This window comes from Agelaius phoeniceus, chromosome 37 (genome assembly GCF_051311805.1).
Source record: "Agelaius phoeniceus isolate bAgePho1 chromosome 37, bAgePho1.hap1, whole genome shotgun sequence".
Classification (NCBI taxonomy): domain Eukaryota; kingdom Metazoa; phylum Chordata; class Aves; order Passeriformes; family Icteridae; genus Agelaius; species Agelaius phoeniceus.
Genome location: NC_135302.1, coordinates 844,602 through 858,407, shown reverse-complemented (window position 1 = coordinate 858,407; position 13,806 = coordinate 844,602). Strand labels below are relative to the sequence as shown.

At 51.2% G+C, this 13,806-nt stretch overlaps 1 protein-coding gene across 1 annotated transcript; it reads right to left on the bottom strand.

The window, feature by feature from the left end:
• Positions 1–570: 570 nt before the first annotated feature.
• PRODH2 (proline dehydrogenase 2) lies at positions 571–12,026 on the bottom strand. The gene is made up of 10 exons (XM_077193227.1): positions 11,856–12,026; positions 10,214–10,404; positions 9,600–9,720; positions 8,524–8,604; positions 8,322–8,402; positions 7,728–7,880; positions 6,105–6,271; positions 3,501–3,611; positions 2,122–2,198; positions 571–811 (listed from the first exon to the last, which is right to left on the bottom strand). The coding sequence occupies exons 1-10, from the start codon at positions 12,024–12,026 to the stop codon at positions 642–644; spliced, it is 1,323 nt and encodes a 440-aa protein (XP_077049342.1). The 3' UTR covers positions 571–641.
• Between the last annotated feature and the right edge of the window lie 1,780 nt (positions 12,027–13,806).

Here is a 13,806-nt window from a genome sequence, read left to right as displayed (position 1 = left end):
GGAATTTTTTGGGTATTTTTTGAAGGAAATTCCAGGATTTTTTTTGGAATTTGGGGGCATTTTAGGGCTGTGGGCGGAGCCTCCCAGAAGCCCCACCCATTCCCATATATGGTCATATTCAGTGTGGTTTTAATGCATTTTTTTTGTTTGTTTTTAAGAGAATTTTGGTTGGAAATTTCAGCATTTTGGGGAAATTTTGGGATTCCCACAAAGGGGCGGAGCCTCCACCAAAGCCCCGCCCACAGCCCCGCCCACCCCACATTTTTAGCTGAATTTTGGGTGTTTTTAATGGGATTTTTTTTTATTTTTGGGGTAGAAATTCCAGGATTTTTTGGGGGAATTTTGGGATTCCCACAAAGGGGCGGAGCCTCCACCAAAGCCCCGCCCACAGCCCCGCCCACCCCACATTTTTAGCTGAATTTTGGGTGTTTTTAATGGGATTTTTTTTTATTTTTGGGGTAGAAATTCCAGGATTTTTTGGGGGAATTTTGGGATTCCCACAAAAGGGCGGCGCCTCCACCAAAGCCCCGCCCACAGCCCCGCCCACCCCACAATTTTAGCTCAATTTTGGGTGTTTTTAATGGGATTTTTTTTATTTTTGGGGTAGAAATTCCGGGATTTTGGGGGGGAATTTTGGGAATTCAGGCCCAGGGGCGGAGCCTGCGCCCAAGCTCCGCCCACAGGAGCTGCCGCTCGCGCCTGGCCCCGCCCAGGGCCCCGCGGTTCTCGGCCGCTCTCCGCGCCAGGTACGGGATCGTCACCTCGGGGGGACCCAGAGCCACCGATTTGTACACGGGGAGCCCCCCCAGGCCTGCAGGACACAGCTGGGGTCACTCAGGGGTCACTCAGGGGTCACTCAGGGGTCACTCTGTGGTCACTCATTGGTCACTCAGGGTCACTTTGGTCCCTTTGGTCACCCATTGGTGTCACTTTTGTCCCTCTGTGTGGCTCATTGGTCACTCTGTGGTCACTCAGGGTCACTCTCTGGTCACCCTTTGGTCACTGTGGTCACTCTGTGGTCACTCTGGTCACTCATTGGTCTCTTTGGTCCCTTTGGTCCCTCTGTGTCACTCATTGGTCACCCATTGGTGTCACTTTGGTCACTCTGTGGTCACTCATTGGTCCCTTTGGTCACTCTATGGTCACTCTCTGGTCACCCATTGGTCCCTCTCTGGTCCCTCTGTGTCACTCATTGGTCACTCAGGGTCCCCCATTGGTCCCTTTGGTCCCTCTGTGTCACTCATTGGTCACTCTGTGGTCACTCCATGGTCACTCAGGGTCACCCATTGGTGTCACTTTGGTCCCTCTGTGTCACTCATTGGTCCCTTTGGTCACTCTCTGGTCACTCATTGGTCACTCATTGGTCACTCAGGGTCACCCATTGGTGTCACTTTGGTCCCTCTCTGTCACCCATTGGTCCCTTTGGTCCCTCTGTGTCACTCATTGGTCACTCAGGGTCACTCCATGGTCACTCCATGGTCCGTCTCTGGTCACCCATTGGTGTCACTTTGGTCACTCTGGTCACTCTTTGGTCACTCAGGGTCACCCATTGGTGTCACTTTGGTCCCTCTGTGTCACTCATTGGTCCCTTTGGTCACTCTCTGGTCACTCCATGGTCACTCATTGGTCCCTTTGGTCCCATTGGTGTCCCTCGGGTCCCTCTGTGTCACTCTGTGGTCACTCATTGGTCACTCAGGGTCCCCCATTGGCCACTCATTGGTCACCCATTGGTCACTCTCTGGTCACTCTGTGGTCACTCTGTGGTCACTCCATGGTCACCCATTGGTCCCTCTCTGGTCCCTCTGTGTCATTCAATGGTCACTCCATGGTCACCCATTGGTCACCCATTGGTCACTCCATGGTCACCCATTGGTCACTCATTGGTCACTCAGGGTCACCCATTGGTCACTCATTGGTCACCCTTTGGTCACTCATTGGTCACCCATTGGTCACCCATTGGTCACCCATTGGTCACTCATTGGTCACCCATTGGTCACTCATTGGTCACCCATTGGTCACCCATTGGTCACTCATTGGTCACTCATTGGTCACTCATTGGTCACCCATTGGTCACCCATTGGTCACTCATTGGTGTCCCTTTGGTCCCTCTGTGTCACTCACCCAGGGCCAGGCTCAGGTTCTCCCCCATCCCCTGCAGTTGCCCAAAGCAAACGGAGCCGGGTGGGACCCGGGACAGCCTGGGGGGGGGGAGAGAATTTGGGGTCAAATCCGGCGATTTTGGGGCTTTTCCGAAATTCAGCCCCAAATTACCCCAAAATCAACCCAAAAATTCACCCGAAATGAAGAAAATTTAATTAAAATTTAACTCTAAATTAAGCAAAAGTTAACCCCAAAATTAAGATGAAATTAGGCTAAAATTAACAAAATTTAATTAAAATTTAACTTTAAATTAAGCAAAAGTTAACCCCAAAATTAAGATGAAATTAGGCTAAAATTAACAAAATTTAATTAAAATTTAACTCTAAATTAAGCAAAAGTTAACCCCCAAATTAATTTAAAATTAGACAAAAATTAACCCAATTTTAATCAAAAATTAACCAAAATTTTTGGTAACAAATGAACCCCAAATTAATAAAAAATTAATAAAATTTTATAAAAATTAATAAAAAATTAATCAGAAATTAACAAAAAATTTACTCAAAATTCACCCAAAATTATAACAGAAATTAACCCAAAATTAACCAAAAATTAACAGCAAATTAGCCAAAATTAATAATTGCCCCCAAATTACCCCAGAATTCAGAAAAATTCACCAAAAATCACAAAAAAATTAGAAAAAAAAATAGAAAAAAATTCACAAAAAATTCACCAAAAATTCACCAAAAAATTCACAAAAATCACCAAAAAATCACCAAAAAATCCCCAAATATCCCTAAAAAATCCTCCTAAAATTCCCATAGAAATCAGCCAAAAAATCACCAAAAAATCCCTAAAAATACAAAAAAAAAAGAAAGAAAAAAATCCCAAAAAATTAAAGAAAAAAATCACAAAAAATAAAGAAAAAAATCACAAAAAATTGCAAAAATCATCAAAAAGATTCCCAAAAAATAATGGAAAACTCATTAAAAATTCCAAAAAAATCACAAAAAATCACCAAAAAATCCCCAAATATCCCTAAAAAATCCTCCTAAAATTCCCATAGAAATCACCAAAAAATCGCCAAAAATTACAAAAAAATACCAAAAAATTACAAAAAAACCCCAAAAATTAATGAAAAAAATCACAAAAAATTAAGAAAAAAATCACAAAAAATTAAGAAAAATAAATCACAAAAAAATTACAAAAATCACCAAAAAAATATCACAAAATATTAATGAAAAACTCATTAAAAATTCCCAAAAAATCGCTAAAAAATCACCCAAAAATTCCCAAAAAATTCCAAAAAAATTCCCAAAAATTAAAAAAAAAATCCTGATAAAAATATCCATAAATCCTGATAAAAATGGCCCCAAATTCACCATTTTTGGCCCCATTCTCACCCCCTGAGAGCAGCCAGGGCCGAGTCCTCGTTGTGCGTGGCCACCATGAGCGAGAGGCGCGAGCGCGGCCGGGCCAGGGCGGACAGGAGGAGCCTCAGGCAGCGATGGTAGCTGGGAGAGACCCAAAATCCCAGGAAATGAGCCCAAAATTCAGCAGAAATCAGCACAAAATTCAGCCAGAAATCCCCCAAAATCAGCACAAAATCCCCCCAAAATTCGCCCAGAAATCGGCACAAAATCACAGGAAATGAACCCAAAATTCAGCAGAAATCAGCACAAAATTCAGCCAGAAATCCCCCCAAAATTCAGCCAAAAATCCCCCCAAAAATCGCCCAGAAATCGGCAGAAAATCACAGGAAATAAACCCAAAATTCAGCAAAAATCAGCACAAAATTCAGCCCAAAATCCCCCCAAAATTCACCCAGAAATCAGCACAAAATCCCAGGAAATGAACCCAAAATTCAGCAGAAATCAGCACAAAATTCAGCCAAAAATTCCCCCCAAAATTCACCCAGAAATCAGCACAAAATCAAAGGAAATGAACCCAAAAATCACCAAAAAATTCACCCAGAAATCAGCACAAAATCACAGGAAATGAACCCAAAATGAACCCAAAAATCACCAAAAAATTCACCCAGAAATCAGCACAAAATCACAGGAAATGAACCCAATATTCAGCCAAAAATTCCCCCAAAATTCACCCAGAAATCAGCACAAAATCAAAGGAAATGAACCCAAAAATCACCAAAAAATTCACCCAGAAATCAGCACAAAATCACAGGAAATGAACCCAAAATTCAGCAGAAATTCACCCCAAAATTCGCCCAGAAATCGGCACAAAATCACAGGAAATGAACCCAAAATTCCGCCAAAAATCGGCACGAAATGAACCCAAAAATCAGCACAAAAATCACAGGAAATGAACCCAAAATTCAGCAGAAATTCACCCCAAAATTCACCCAGAAATCAGCACAAAATTCAGCCAAAAATCCCCCCAAAATTCAGCCAGAAATCAGCAGAAAAATCACCCAGAAATCAGCACAAAATCACTGGAAATAAACCCAAAAATCAGCAGAAATTCACCCCAAAATTCAGCCAGAAATCAGCAGAAAAACCACCCAGAAATGAGCGCAAAATCACAGGAAATGAACCCAAAATTCACCACAAATTCACAGGAAATGAACCCAAAATTCAGCCAGAAATAACCAAAAAATTTAGCCAGAAATCAGCACAAAATCCCAGGAAATGAACCCAAAATTCACCCAGAAATTCACCCAAAAATTCACCCAGAAATCAGCACAAAATCACAGGAAATTGACCCAAAATTCACTCAGATATCAGCACCAAAATCACAGGAAATGAACCCAAAATTCAGCCCAAAATCAGCACAAAAATTCACCCAGAAATCGGCACAAAATCACAGGAAATCAACCCAAAAATCACCAAAAAATTCACCCAGAAATCGGCACAAAATCACAGGAAATGAACCCAAAATGAACCCAAAAATCACCAGAAAAATTCACCCAGAAATCAGCACAAAATCAAAGGAAATGAACCCAAAATTCAGCCCAAAATCAACACAAAATTCACCCAGAAATAAGCAGAAAATTCACCCAGAAATCAGCACCAAAATCACAGGAAATGAACCCAAAAATCAGCACAAAATTCACCCAGAAATCAGCAAAAATTCACAGGAAATGAACCCAAAATTCAGCAGAAATTCACCCCAAAATTCGCCCAGAAATCGGCACAAAATCACAGGAAATGAACCCAAAAATCAGCTCAAAATCATCCCAAAATTCAGCCAAAAATTCCCCCAAAATTCAGCGCAAAATCAGCACAAAATTCACCCAGAAATCAGCGCAAAAATCACAGGAAATGAACCCAAAATTCAGCCCAAAATCAGCACAAAAATTCACCCAGAAATCAGCACAAAATCACAGGAAATGAACCCAAAATTCAGCAGAAATTCACCCAAAAAATCAGCCAGAAATCAGCACAAAAATCACAGGAAATGAACCCAAAATTCACCCAGAAACTGACCCCAAAATTCACCCAGAAATCAGCAGAAAATCACTGGAATTGAACCCAAAATTCACCCAGAAACCAGCACAAAATCGCAGGAAATGAACCCAAAATTCAGCCAGAAATCAGCACACAAAATCACAGGAAATGAACCCAAAATTCAGCCAGAAATCAGCACAAAAATCACAGGAAATGAACCCAAAAATCAGCAAAAAATTCACAGGAAAATCAGCCCAAAATCAGCACAAAATTCACCCAGAAATCAGCAGAAAATTCACCCAGAAATCAGCACAAAATCACAGGAAATGAACCCAAAATTTGCCCTGAAATTCACCCAAAAATAACCCAAATTCAACCCAAATTCAACCCAAAATTCACTCAAAATTCACCCAAAATTAAACCAAATATACACCAAATTTAACCCAAAATTCACCCCAAATTCACGCAAAATTAAACCAAAAATAACCCAAATTCAACCCAAAATTAACCCCAAATTCACTTAAAAATAAACCAAAAATTCACGCAAAATTAACCCCAAATTCACCCCAAATTCCCCCCGAGGGGCCGCCCCTCCCCCACCTGGCCGAGGTCTCCTCAGGTGTGTCCCAGGTGGGGGAGGGGCAGCCCCGGGCCCGTGCCCGCCCCTGCTCCTGGGCCAGGTAAGCCCCGCGCACCAACTTCACCCCGCAGCTGAGGCCGGCCCCGCCCACCTGGGCCAGGTGAGCGCCCAGGGCGGCCTCGGTGTCCTGGGGAGGGGACGGGGGGGACAGGTGAGCTCAGGTGGGACCCAGGTGTGCCCAGGTGGGACCCAGGTACCCCCCCAGGTGTGCCCAGGTGTGCCCAGGTGTGCCCAGGTGTGCCCAGGTGTGCCCAGGTACCCCCCCAGGTGTGCCCAGGTGTGCCCAGGTGAGTGCCCAGGGCAGCCTCAGTGTCCTGGGGAGGGGACAGGGGGGGACAGGTGAGCTCAGGTGGGACCCAGGTGTGCCCAGGTGGGACCCAGGTACCCCAAAATGTGCCCAGGTGTGCCCAGGTGTGCCCAGGTGTGTCCAGGTACCCCAAAATGTGCCCAGGTGTGCCCAGGTGTGACTAAAGTACCCCCAGGTGTGCCCAGGTGAGCGCCCAGGGCGGCCTCGGTGTCCTGGGGAGGGGACGGGAGGGGACAGGTGAGCCCAGGTGTGCCCCAGGTGTGCCCAGGTGTGCCCCAGGTACCCCAAAATGTCCCCAGGTGTGCCCAGGTGAGCGCCCAGGGCGGCCTCAGTGTCCTGGGGAGGGGACAGGGAGGGACAGGTGAGCCCAGGTGGGACCCAGGTGTGCCCAGGTGTGACCCAGGTACCCCAAAATGTGCCCAGGTGTGACCCAGGTGTGCCCAGGTGTGACCCAGGTACCCCAAAATGTGCCCAGGTGTGACCCAGGTGTGCCCAGGTGTGACTAAAGTACCCCCAGGTGTGCCCAGGTGTGCCCAGGTACCCCCCAAATGTGCCCCAGGTACCCCCCAGGTGTGCCCAGGTGAGCGCCCAGGGCGGCCTTGGTGTCTTGGGGAGGGGACAGGGGGGGACAGGTGAGCCCAGGTGGGACTAAAATACCCCCAGGTGTGACCCAGGTGTGCCCAGGTACCCCAAATGTGCCCAGGTGTGTGCCCAGGTGTGCCCAGGTGTGTTCAGGTACCCCAAAATGTGCCCAGGTGTGCCCAGGTGAGCACCCAGGGCAGCCTCGGTGTCCTGGGGAGGGGACAGGGGGGGACAGGTGAGCTCAGGTGTGACCCAGGTGTGCCCAGGTGTGTCCCCAGGTGTGCCCAGGTGTGCCCAGGTACCCCCCAGGTGTGCCCAGGTGAGCGCCCAGGGCGGCCTCGGTGTCCTGGGGAGGGGACAGGGGGGGACAGGTGAGCCCAGGTGCCCCAAAATGTGCCCAGGTGTGACTCAGGTGCCCCCAGGTGTACCCCAGGTGAGCCCAGGTGAGCACCCCCATGTGCCCAGGTACCCCAAAATGAGGCTCAGGTGTGACTCAGCTGCCCTCAGGTGTGCCCAGGTACCCCCAGGTGTCCCCAGGTGTGCCCAGGTGTGCCCAGGTACCCCCCAGGTGTGCCCAGGTGTGACCCAGGCACCCCAAAATGTGGCTCGGGTGTGACTCAGCTGCCCTCAGGTGTGCCCAGCTGCCCTCAGGTGTGCCCAGATGTGCCCAGATGTGCCCAGATGTGCCACTCACCCTCAGGTAGGCCTGCCAGGTGTGCCAGACGCGGGCTCGGGGCCCCTCCCGGTTGTGCCTCCACATCAGCCCCCAGGTGAGGCAGGTGAGGGCGGGGTTCAGGTGAGACATCTCAGCATCAACCAACACCTGAACGTCACGGGACACCGCGGCCTGGGGGGGACAGGGGGGGACAGGTGTGCCCAGGTGTGCCCAGGTGTGCCCAGGTGTGCCCCAGGTGTCCTTGTACCACTTTTCCCGCCATTTCCAGGTGTCTCAGGTGTGCCCAGGTGTGTCTCAGGTACCCCCAGGTGTGCCCAGGTGAGTTCAGGTGTCCCCAAGTGTGTTCCAGGTGTGCCCAGGTGTGTCCCAGGTACCCCCACATGTGTCCCAGGTACCCCCAGGTGTGTCCCAGGTGTCCCAGGTGTGCCCAGGTGTCCTTGTCCCACTTTCCCCACCATTTCCAGGTGTCCCCAGGTGTCCCCAGGTGTCCCTGACCCGCCCTTGCCCACCTGGCCGAGCTCAGGTCACTCCCCTTAGCCCCTCCCACCTCCCCTGAGCCCCTCCCACCTCCCCTGAGCCCCGCCCCCCTCACCTGAGCCCCTCCCCCCTCACCTGTGCCACCCTCTCCAGTCTCCTCAGGCCCCTCCCCAGGTGCTCGTTCTCGGCCGGGCTGAGCCAGGTGAGCTCTGGCACCTGCTGGGAGGGGGCGTGGCCCAGAAAAAAAGGGGCGTGGTCAATGCAAAAGAGGTGCTGTTCATGTAAAAACGGGCGTGGTTTGATTAAAAAGGGGCGTGGTCAATAGCGGAGGGGTTACCTGGCCGCCCAACATGGCCGCCACCTCTTCTGGGTTAAGCCCCGCCCCTTCCGGCTCGGCCAATTGGAGCGAGATTTTCTCCTGGGGGGGGCGTGGTCAGAGGGGGGGGGCTCAGCTGAGGGGCCTCAGTGCCCCACAGAGGCCTCAGTGCCCCATAGAGGCCTCAATGCGCCATAGAGGCCTCAGTGCCTCATAGAGGCCTCAGTGCCCTATAGAGGCCTCAATGCCCCATAGATCCCAATCCTCTCCCATAGAGGCCTCAGTGCTCCATAGAGGCCTCAGTGCCCCATAGAGGCCTCAGTGCCCCATAGATCCCAATCCTGCCCCATAGAGGCCGCAGTGCCCCATAGAGGCCTCACCTGCCCCATAGAGACCTCACCTGCCCCATAGATCCCAATCCTGCCCCATAGAGGCCTCAGTGCTCCATAGAGGCCTCAATGCCCTACAGAGGCCTCAGTGCCCCATAGAGGCCTCACCTGCCCCATAGAGGCCTCAGTGCCCCATAGATCCCAATCCTGCCCCATAGAGGCCTCAGTGCTCCATAGATTTCTCAGTGCCCCACAGAGGCCTCAATGCCCCATAGATCCCAATCCTGCCCTATAGAGGCCTCAATGCCCCATAGAGGCCTCAGTGCCCCATAGATCCCAATCCTGCCCCATAGAGGCCTCAGTGCTCCACAGAGGCCTCAGTGCCCCATAGGGGCCTCAGTGCCACATAGATCCTAATCCTGCCCCATAGAGGCCTCAGTGCCCTACAGAAGCCTCAGTGCCCCAGAGAGGCCTCAGTGCCCCATAGAGGCCTCAATGCCCCATAGATCCCAATCCTCTCCCATAGAGGCCTCAGTGCCCCATAGATCCCAATCCTGCCCCAAAGATGCCCCCTGCCCCATTGACCCCACACATCCCCCTGCCCCACAGACTCCACAGATCCCCACCCCACAGATCCTGCCCCACAGACCCTGCCCCATAGATCCCACCCCACAGATCCCCCATAGACCCCACAAATGCCCCCATAGACCCCACAGACCCCACCCCACAGGTCCCCCCTGCCCCACAGCTCCCCCGTGCCCCACTCACGCAGAGCCGCTGGCTCAGCAGCGCCGTCACCTTGAGCTGCATGGCGGGCTCGGGGCCCGAGGCGGCCGCCAGCCCCACACACTGCAGGGCTGCCCCACAGTTCTGCTCAAACCAGGCCTCGCTGCCCCACACGGGACCCCAAAAACATCAGTGACCCCTAAAGGGACCCTAAAAGCCCATCAGTGACCCCAAAACCCCATCAGTGACCCCAGAACTGCCCCATAAGTAACCCCAAAGTGACCGTAAAACCCCATCAGTGACCCCAAAACTGACCCATAAGTGACCCCATACCCTATAAGTGACACTCACAAGTGACTCCAGACCCACAAGAATCCCATAAGTGACCCCAGGACTCCATAAATGGCCCACAAGTGACCCTAAAACTCCATTAGTGACCTACAAGTGATCCCCAAAACCCCTTAGTGACACACAAGTGACCCATAAGTGACCCTAAAATCCCGTTAGTAACACCAGAACTGATCCATAAGTGACCCCCACACCCCATAAGTGACCCACAGGTGACCCCAGGACACCATTAGTAACCCTAAAACCCTGTTAAGTGACCCTAAAACCCCATAAACGACGCTAAAACCCCACAAGTGACCCCAACTCACCCCTCTCCATCGGGTCCCTCACCCTCGATGGGCAGGGCCAGCAATGGCCGCAGGCCACGAGCCTGGAGCCGCTGGCCCAGCTCCTGCACGGCCGCCGGGCTCCGGCCGACCGCAAACTGTCCCCAAAGGGACACGGAGAGAAGGGCCCGCCATAGACGGGCACCCAGAACCCGGCGGGACGCCCGCAGGAACTGTGGGGAATGGAGGGAGGTTGGGGTGGGATGGGGAGAAAATGGAGGGGGAGCGTGAGGGGAGAAAATGGAGGGCAAGCGTGAGGGGAGGGAAAGGGCGGGAAAGTGTGAGGGGAGAAAATGGAGGGGGAGTGTGAGGGGAGAAAATGGAGGGAGAGCGTGAGGGGAGGGAAAGGGTGGGAAAGTGTGAGTGGAGAAAATGGAGGACAGGTGTGAAGGGGAGGAAATGGTGGGGGAGTGTGAGGGGGAAAAAGGGCAGGAAAGTGTGAGGGGAGAAAATGGTCGCCGAGTGTGAGGGGGAAAATGAAGGGAAAGTGTGAGGGGAGAAAAGGGCAGAAAAGTGTGAGGGGAGGAAATGGTGGGGGAGTGTGAGGGGAGAAAATGGAGGGCGAGTGTGAGGGGAGGGAAAGGGCGGGAAAGTGTGAGGGAAGGAAATGGAGGGAGAACGTGAGAGGAGAAAAGGGCAAGAAAGTATAAGGGGAGAAAATGGTCGCGGAGTGTGAGGGGGAAAATGAAGGGAAAATGTCAAGGGAGGAAATGGTGGGGGAGTGTGAAGGGAGAAAATGGAGGGAAACTGTGAAGGGAGAAAAGGGCAAGAAAGTGTGAGGGGAGAAAATGGAGGGGGAATGTGAGGGGAGGGAAAGGGCAGGAAAGGGTGAGGGGAGAAAATGGTGGAGGAGTGTGAGGGAAGAAAATGGAGGGCGAGTGTGAGGGGAGAAATGAAGGGAAGATGCAGGGTGAGGAAATGGTGGGAAAGTGTGAGGAGAGGAAATGAAGGGAGAGTGTGAGGGGAGAAAATGGTGGGGGAATATGAGAGGAGGAAATGGAGGAAATTGTGGGGGGTGGAAATGGAGGGGGACTGTGAGGGGAAAAAAGAGAAGAAAAGGGGAAGTGTGAGGAAAAGTGTGAGGGGAGGAAATGGCGGGAAAATGTGAGGGAAGAAAATGATGGGAAACAGTGAGGGGACGGGGAAGAAAGAAAGCCCTGAAGGGACAAAAAGGCCTGATCCCTGAGGGAAGAAAATGAGGGGAGCCATGAGGGAACAGGACAAAAGGGATTCCCTACTTTCCCCTCACAACTGCTCCAGAGGGACATAGCCCAGAACCCGCCATGACTGTCAGGAGCAGGGGTGAATTTTGGGGTTCACTTATGGGGTTTGGGAGCAGGTTATGGGGCAGAGACTAGGGATGGGTGGATATTTAGGAGTCACTTATGGGGCTGGGAAGGGGTTGGGGGTTAATTTGTGGAATTTGGGGGGCTCCTATGGGGCAAGGGAGGGATTTGGAGGTCACTTATGGGGCAGTCCGTGAGGGCAGAAAATGGTGGGAAGCCCTGAAGGTGCCTCTGTGTGGTTATGGGGGAGGGTCTCTATGGGTCAGGGGTCTCTCTATGGGTCAGGGGTCTCTAATTGGGGTAGGGGGGGGTCCCCATTTTTGGGGAGGGGGTCTCACCACCTCGGGGTCCTGCTGCAGCCGGGGGTGGGAGCAGAGGGCGAACACCAGCAGGCCCCGGAGCAGCTCCCACCATCCCAGGACCGCCAGGGCCCGGCCCTCCCTCACCATCACTTCCACCTGCAGCTGCAATGGCGACCCCTCCCCACCTTCTGAGCCCTCCTGCCCCATAGATCCCCCCAAAGACCCCTCCTTCCCCACGGATTTACTCCCAGACTTCTCCTGCCCCATAGATCTCCTCTGCTCCATGGATCTCCACAGGGACCCTCTCCAACCTTTGGTCCCTCCCTGCCCCATAGATCGACCCCCAGAGTGCCCCTGCCCCATAGATCCCCCCAAAAATCTGCCCAAGGACCTCCCCTGCCCCATAGATCCCCCCATAAATCCCCCCATGAACCTCCTCTGCCCCACAGATTCCCCCATAAATCCCCCCAAGGACCTCCCCTGCCCCATAGATCTCCACAGGGACCCCCCCTGCCCCATAGATCTCCGCAAGGACCCCCCCTGCCCCATGGCAGCACCAGGAGGAGCCTGAGGGAGGTGGGGGAGGGATGAATTTATCCCCCAGTCTCCCCCCGAGTCACTCATTAACGGGGTTAATTAGTGAGGGATTAATAAGGGGCAAAGCCGTGCCTCCCCCAGCCTTGTCACTCATTAACGAGGGTTTTTTTAATGAGTAATTAATGGCTGAATGATTTTTGGGGCACCGTTATGGGGCAGGGTGAATCCCCTTGTTGGTCATTAACCAGAGCTGATTAATTAATTAAAAATTTTAAGTAATTAATTAATGTTTTCGCTTTTCAATTAATTCATCAAAATGGGGAGTTGTGGGGCAGGTTATGGGGCAGGGGACACTCCCTTGCTGCTCATTAATAAATTGTAAATTACTAAGTAATAATTGAATTAATTCACAATTTTATCAGTCCATTAATAAATTTTAATAAAATGGGGCAGAACAATGGGGCAGAATCTCTGGGGCAAGTTACAAGGCAGGGGACATCATTAATTAATGAGGGATAATGATTTATTTAAGGATTTTAAGTCATTATTTTATTAAAATTAAGAGTTGTGGGGCAGAATCAGTGGGTCACACTGAGGGGACAAAATGGAGGGAAGCCGTAAGGGGAGAAAATGGTGCAAAACTGTGAGGGGACTGGGAGAAGGGAAGCTACAAAAGGAGAAAATGGCAGAAAAGTGTGAGGGGAGAAAATGGTGGGAAACCGTGAGAGGAGAAAATGGAGATAAAGTGTGAGGGGAGAGGGAGAAGGGAAGCTATGAGGGGAGAAAATGGAGGGAAGCCGTGAGGGGACAAAATGGTGGAAAGCTGTGAGGGGAGAAAATGGAGGGAAGCTGTGAGGGGAGAAAGTGGAGGGAAACTGTGAGGGGAAAGAATGGTAAGGCAGCCATGAGAGGAAAAAGTGAAGGGCAGCCATGAGGGACAAAATAGAAAATTGTGAGGGGACAGGGAGAAAGGGAAGCCATGAGGGGAGAAAATGGTGGGAACCATGAAGGGACAAGAAGATGGGGCCGCCATGAGGGGAGAAAATGGCGGAAAACTGTGAGGGGACAAAATGGCGGGAAATTGTGAGAGAACAAGGAGAAGGGAAGCCATGAGAGGACAAAATGGAGGCAAGCTGTGAGGGGAAAAAGTGGTAAGGCAGCCATGAGAGGAAAAAGTGAAGGGAAGCCATGAGAGGACAAAATGGAAAATTGGGAGGGGACGTGGAGAAAGGGAAGCCATGAGGGGAGAAAATGGTGGGAAATTGTGATAAGAAAAAAATGGAGATAAAGTGTGAAGGGAGAAGGAGATGGGAAGCCATGAGGGGAGAAAATGATGGGAAACCGTAAAGGGACAAAAAGATGGGGCCGCCATGAGGGGAGAAAACAGTGGGAAATTGTGAGGGGAGAAAATGGTGGAAAACTGTGAGGGGACAAAATGGCGGGAAGCCAT

What these genes read in the sequence shown, in the direction of transcription:
- PRODH2 (XM_077193227.1), bottom strand. Translation starts at nt 12,026, where the DNA reads ATGGGGCAGGAGGGCTCAGAAGGTGGGGAGGGGTCGCCATTGCAGCTG. An exon ending in GACTGGAGAGGGTGGCACAG is followed by an intron (nt 7,881 to 8,321) that starts GTGAGGGGGGAG and finishes TGTCCCCCCCAG; the next exon opens with GCCGCGGTGTCCCGTGACGT. An exon ending in GAACCTGAGCCTGGCCCTGG is followed by an intron (nt 812 to 2,121) that starts GTGAGTGACACA and finishes TGTGTCCTGCAG; the next exon opens with GCCTGGGGGGGCTCCCCGTG.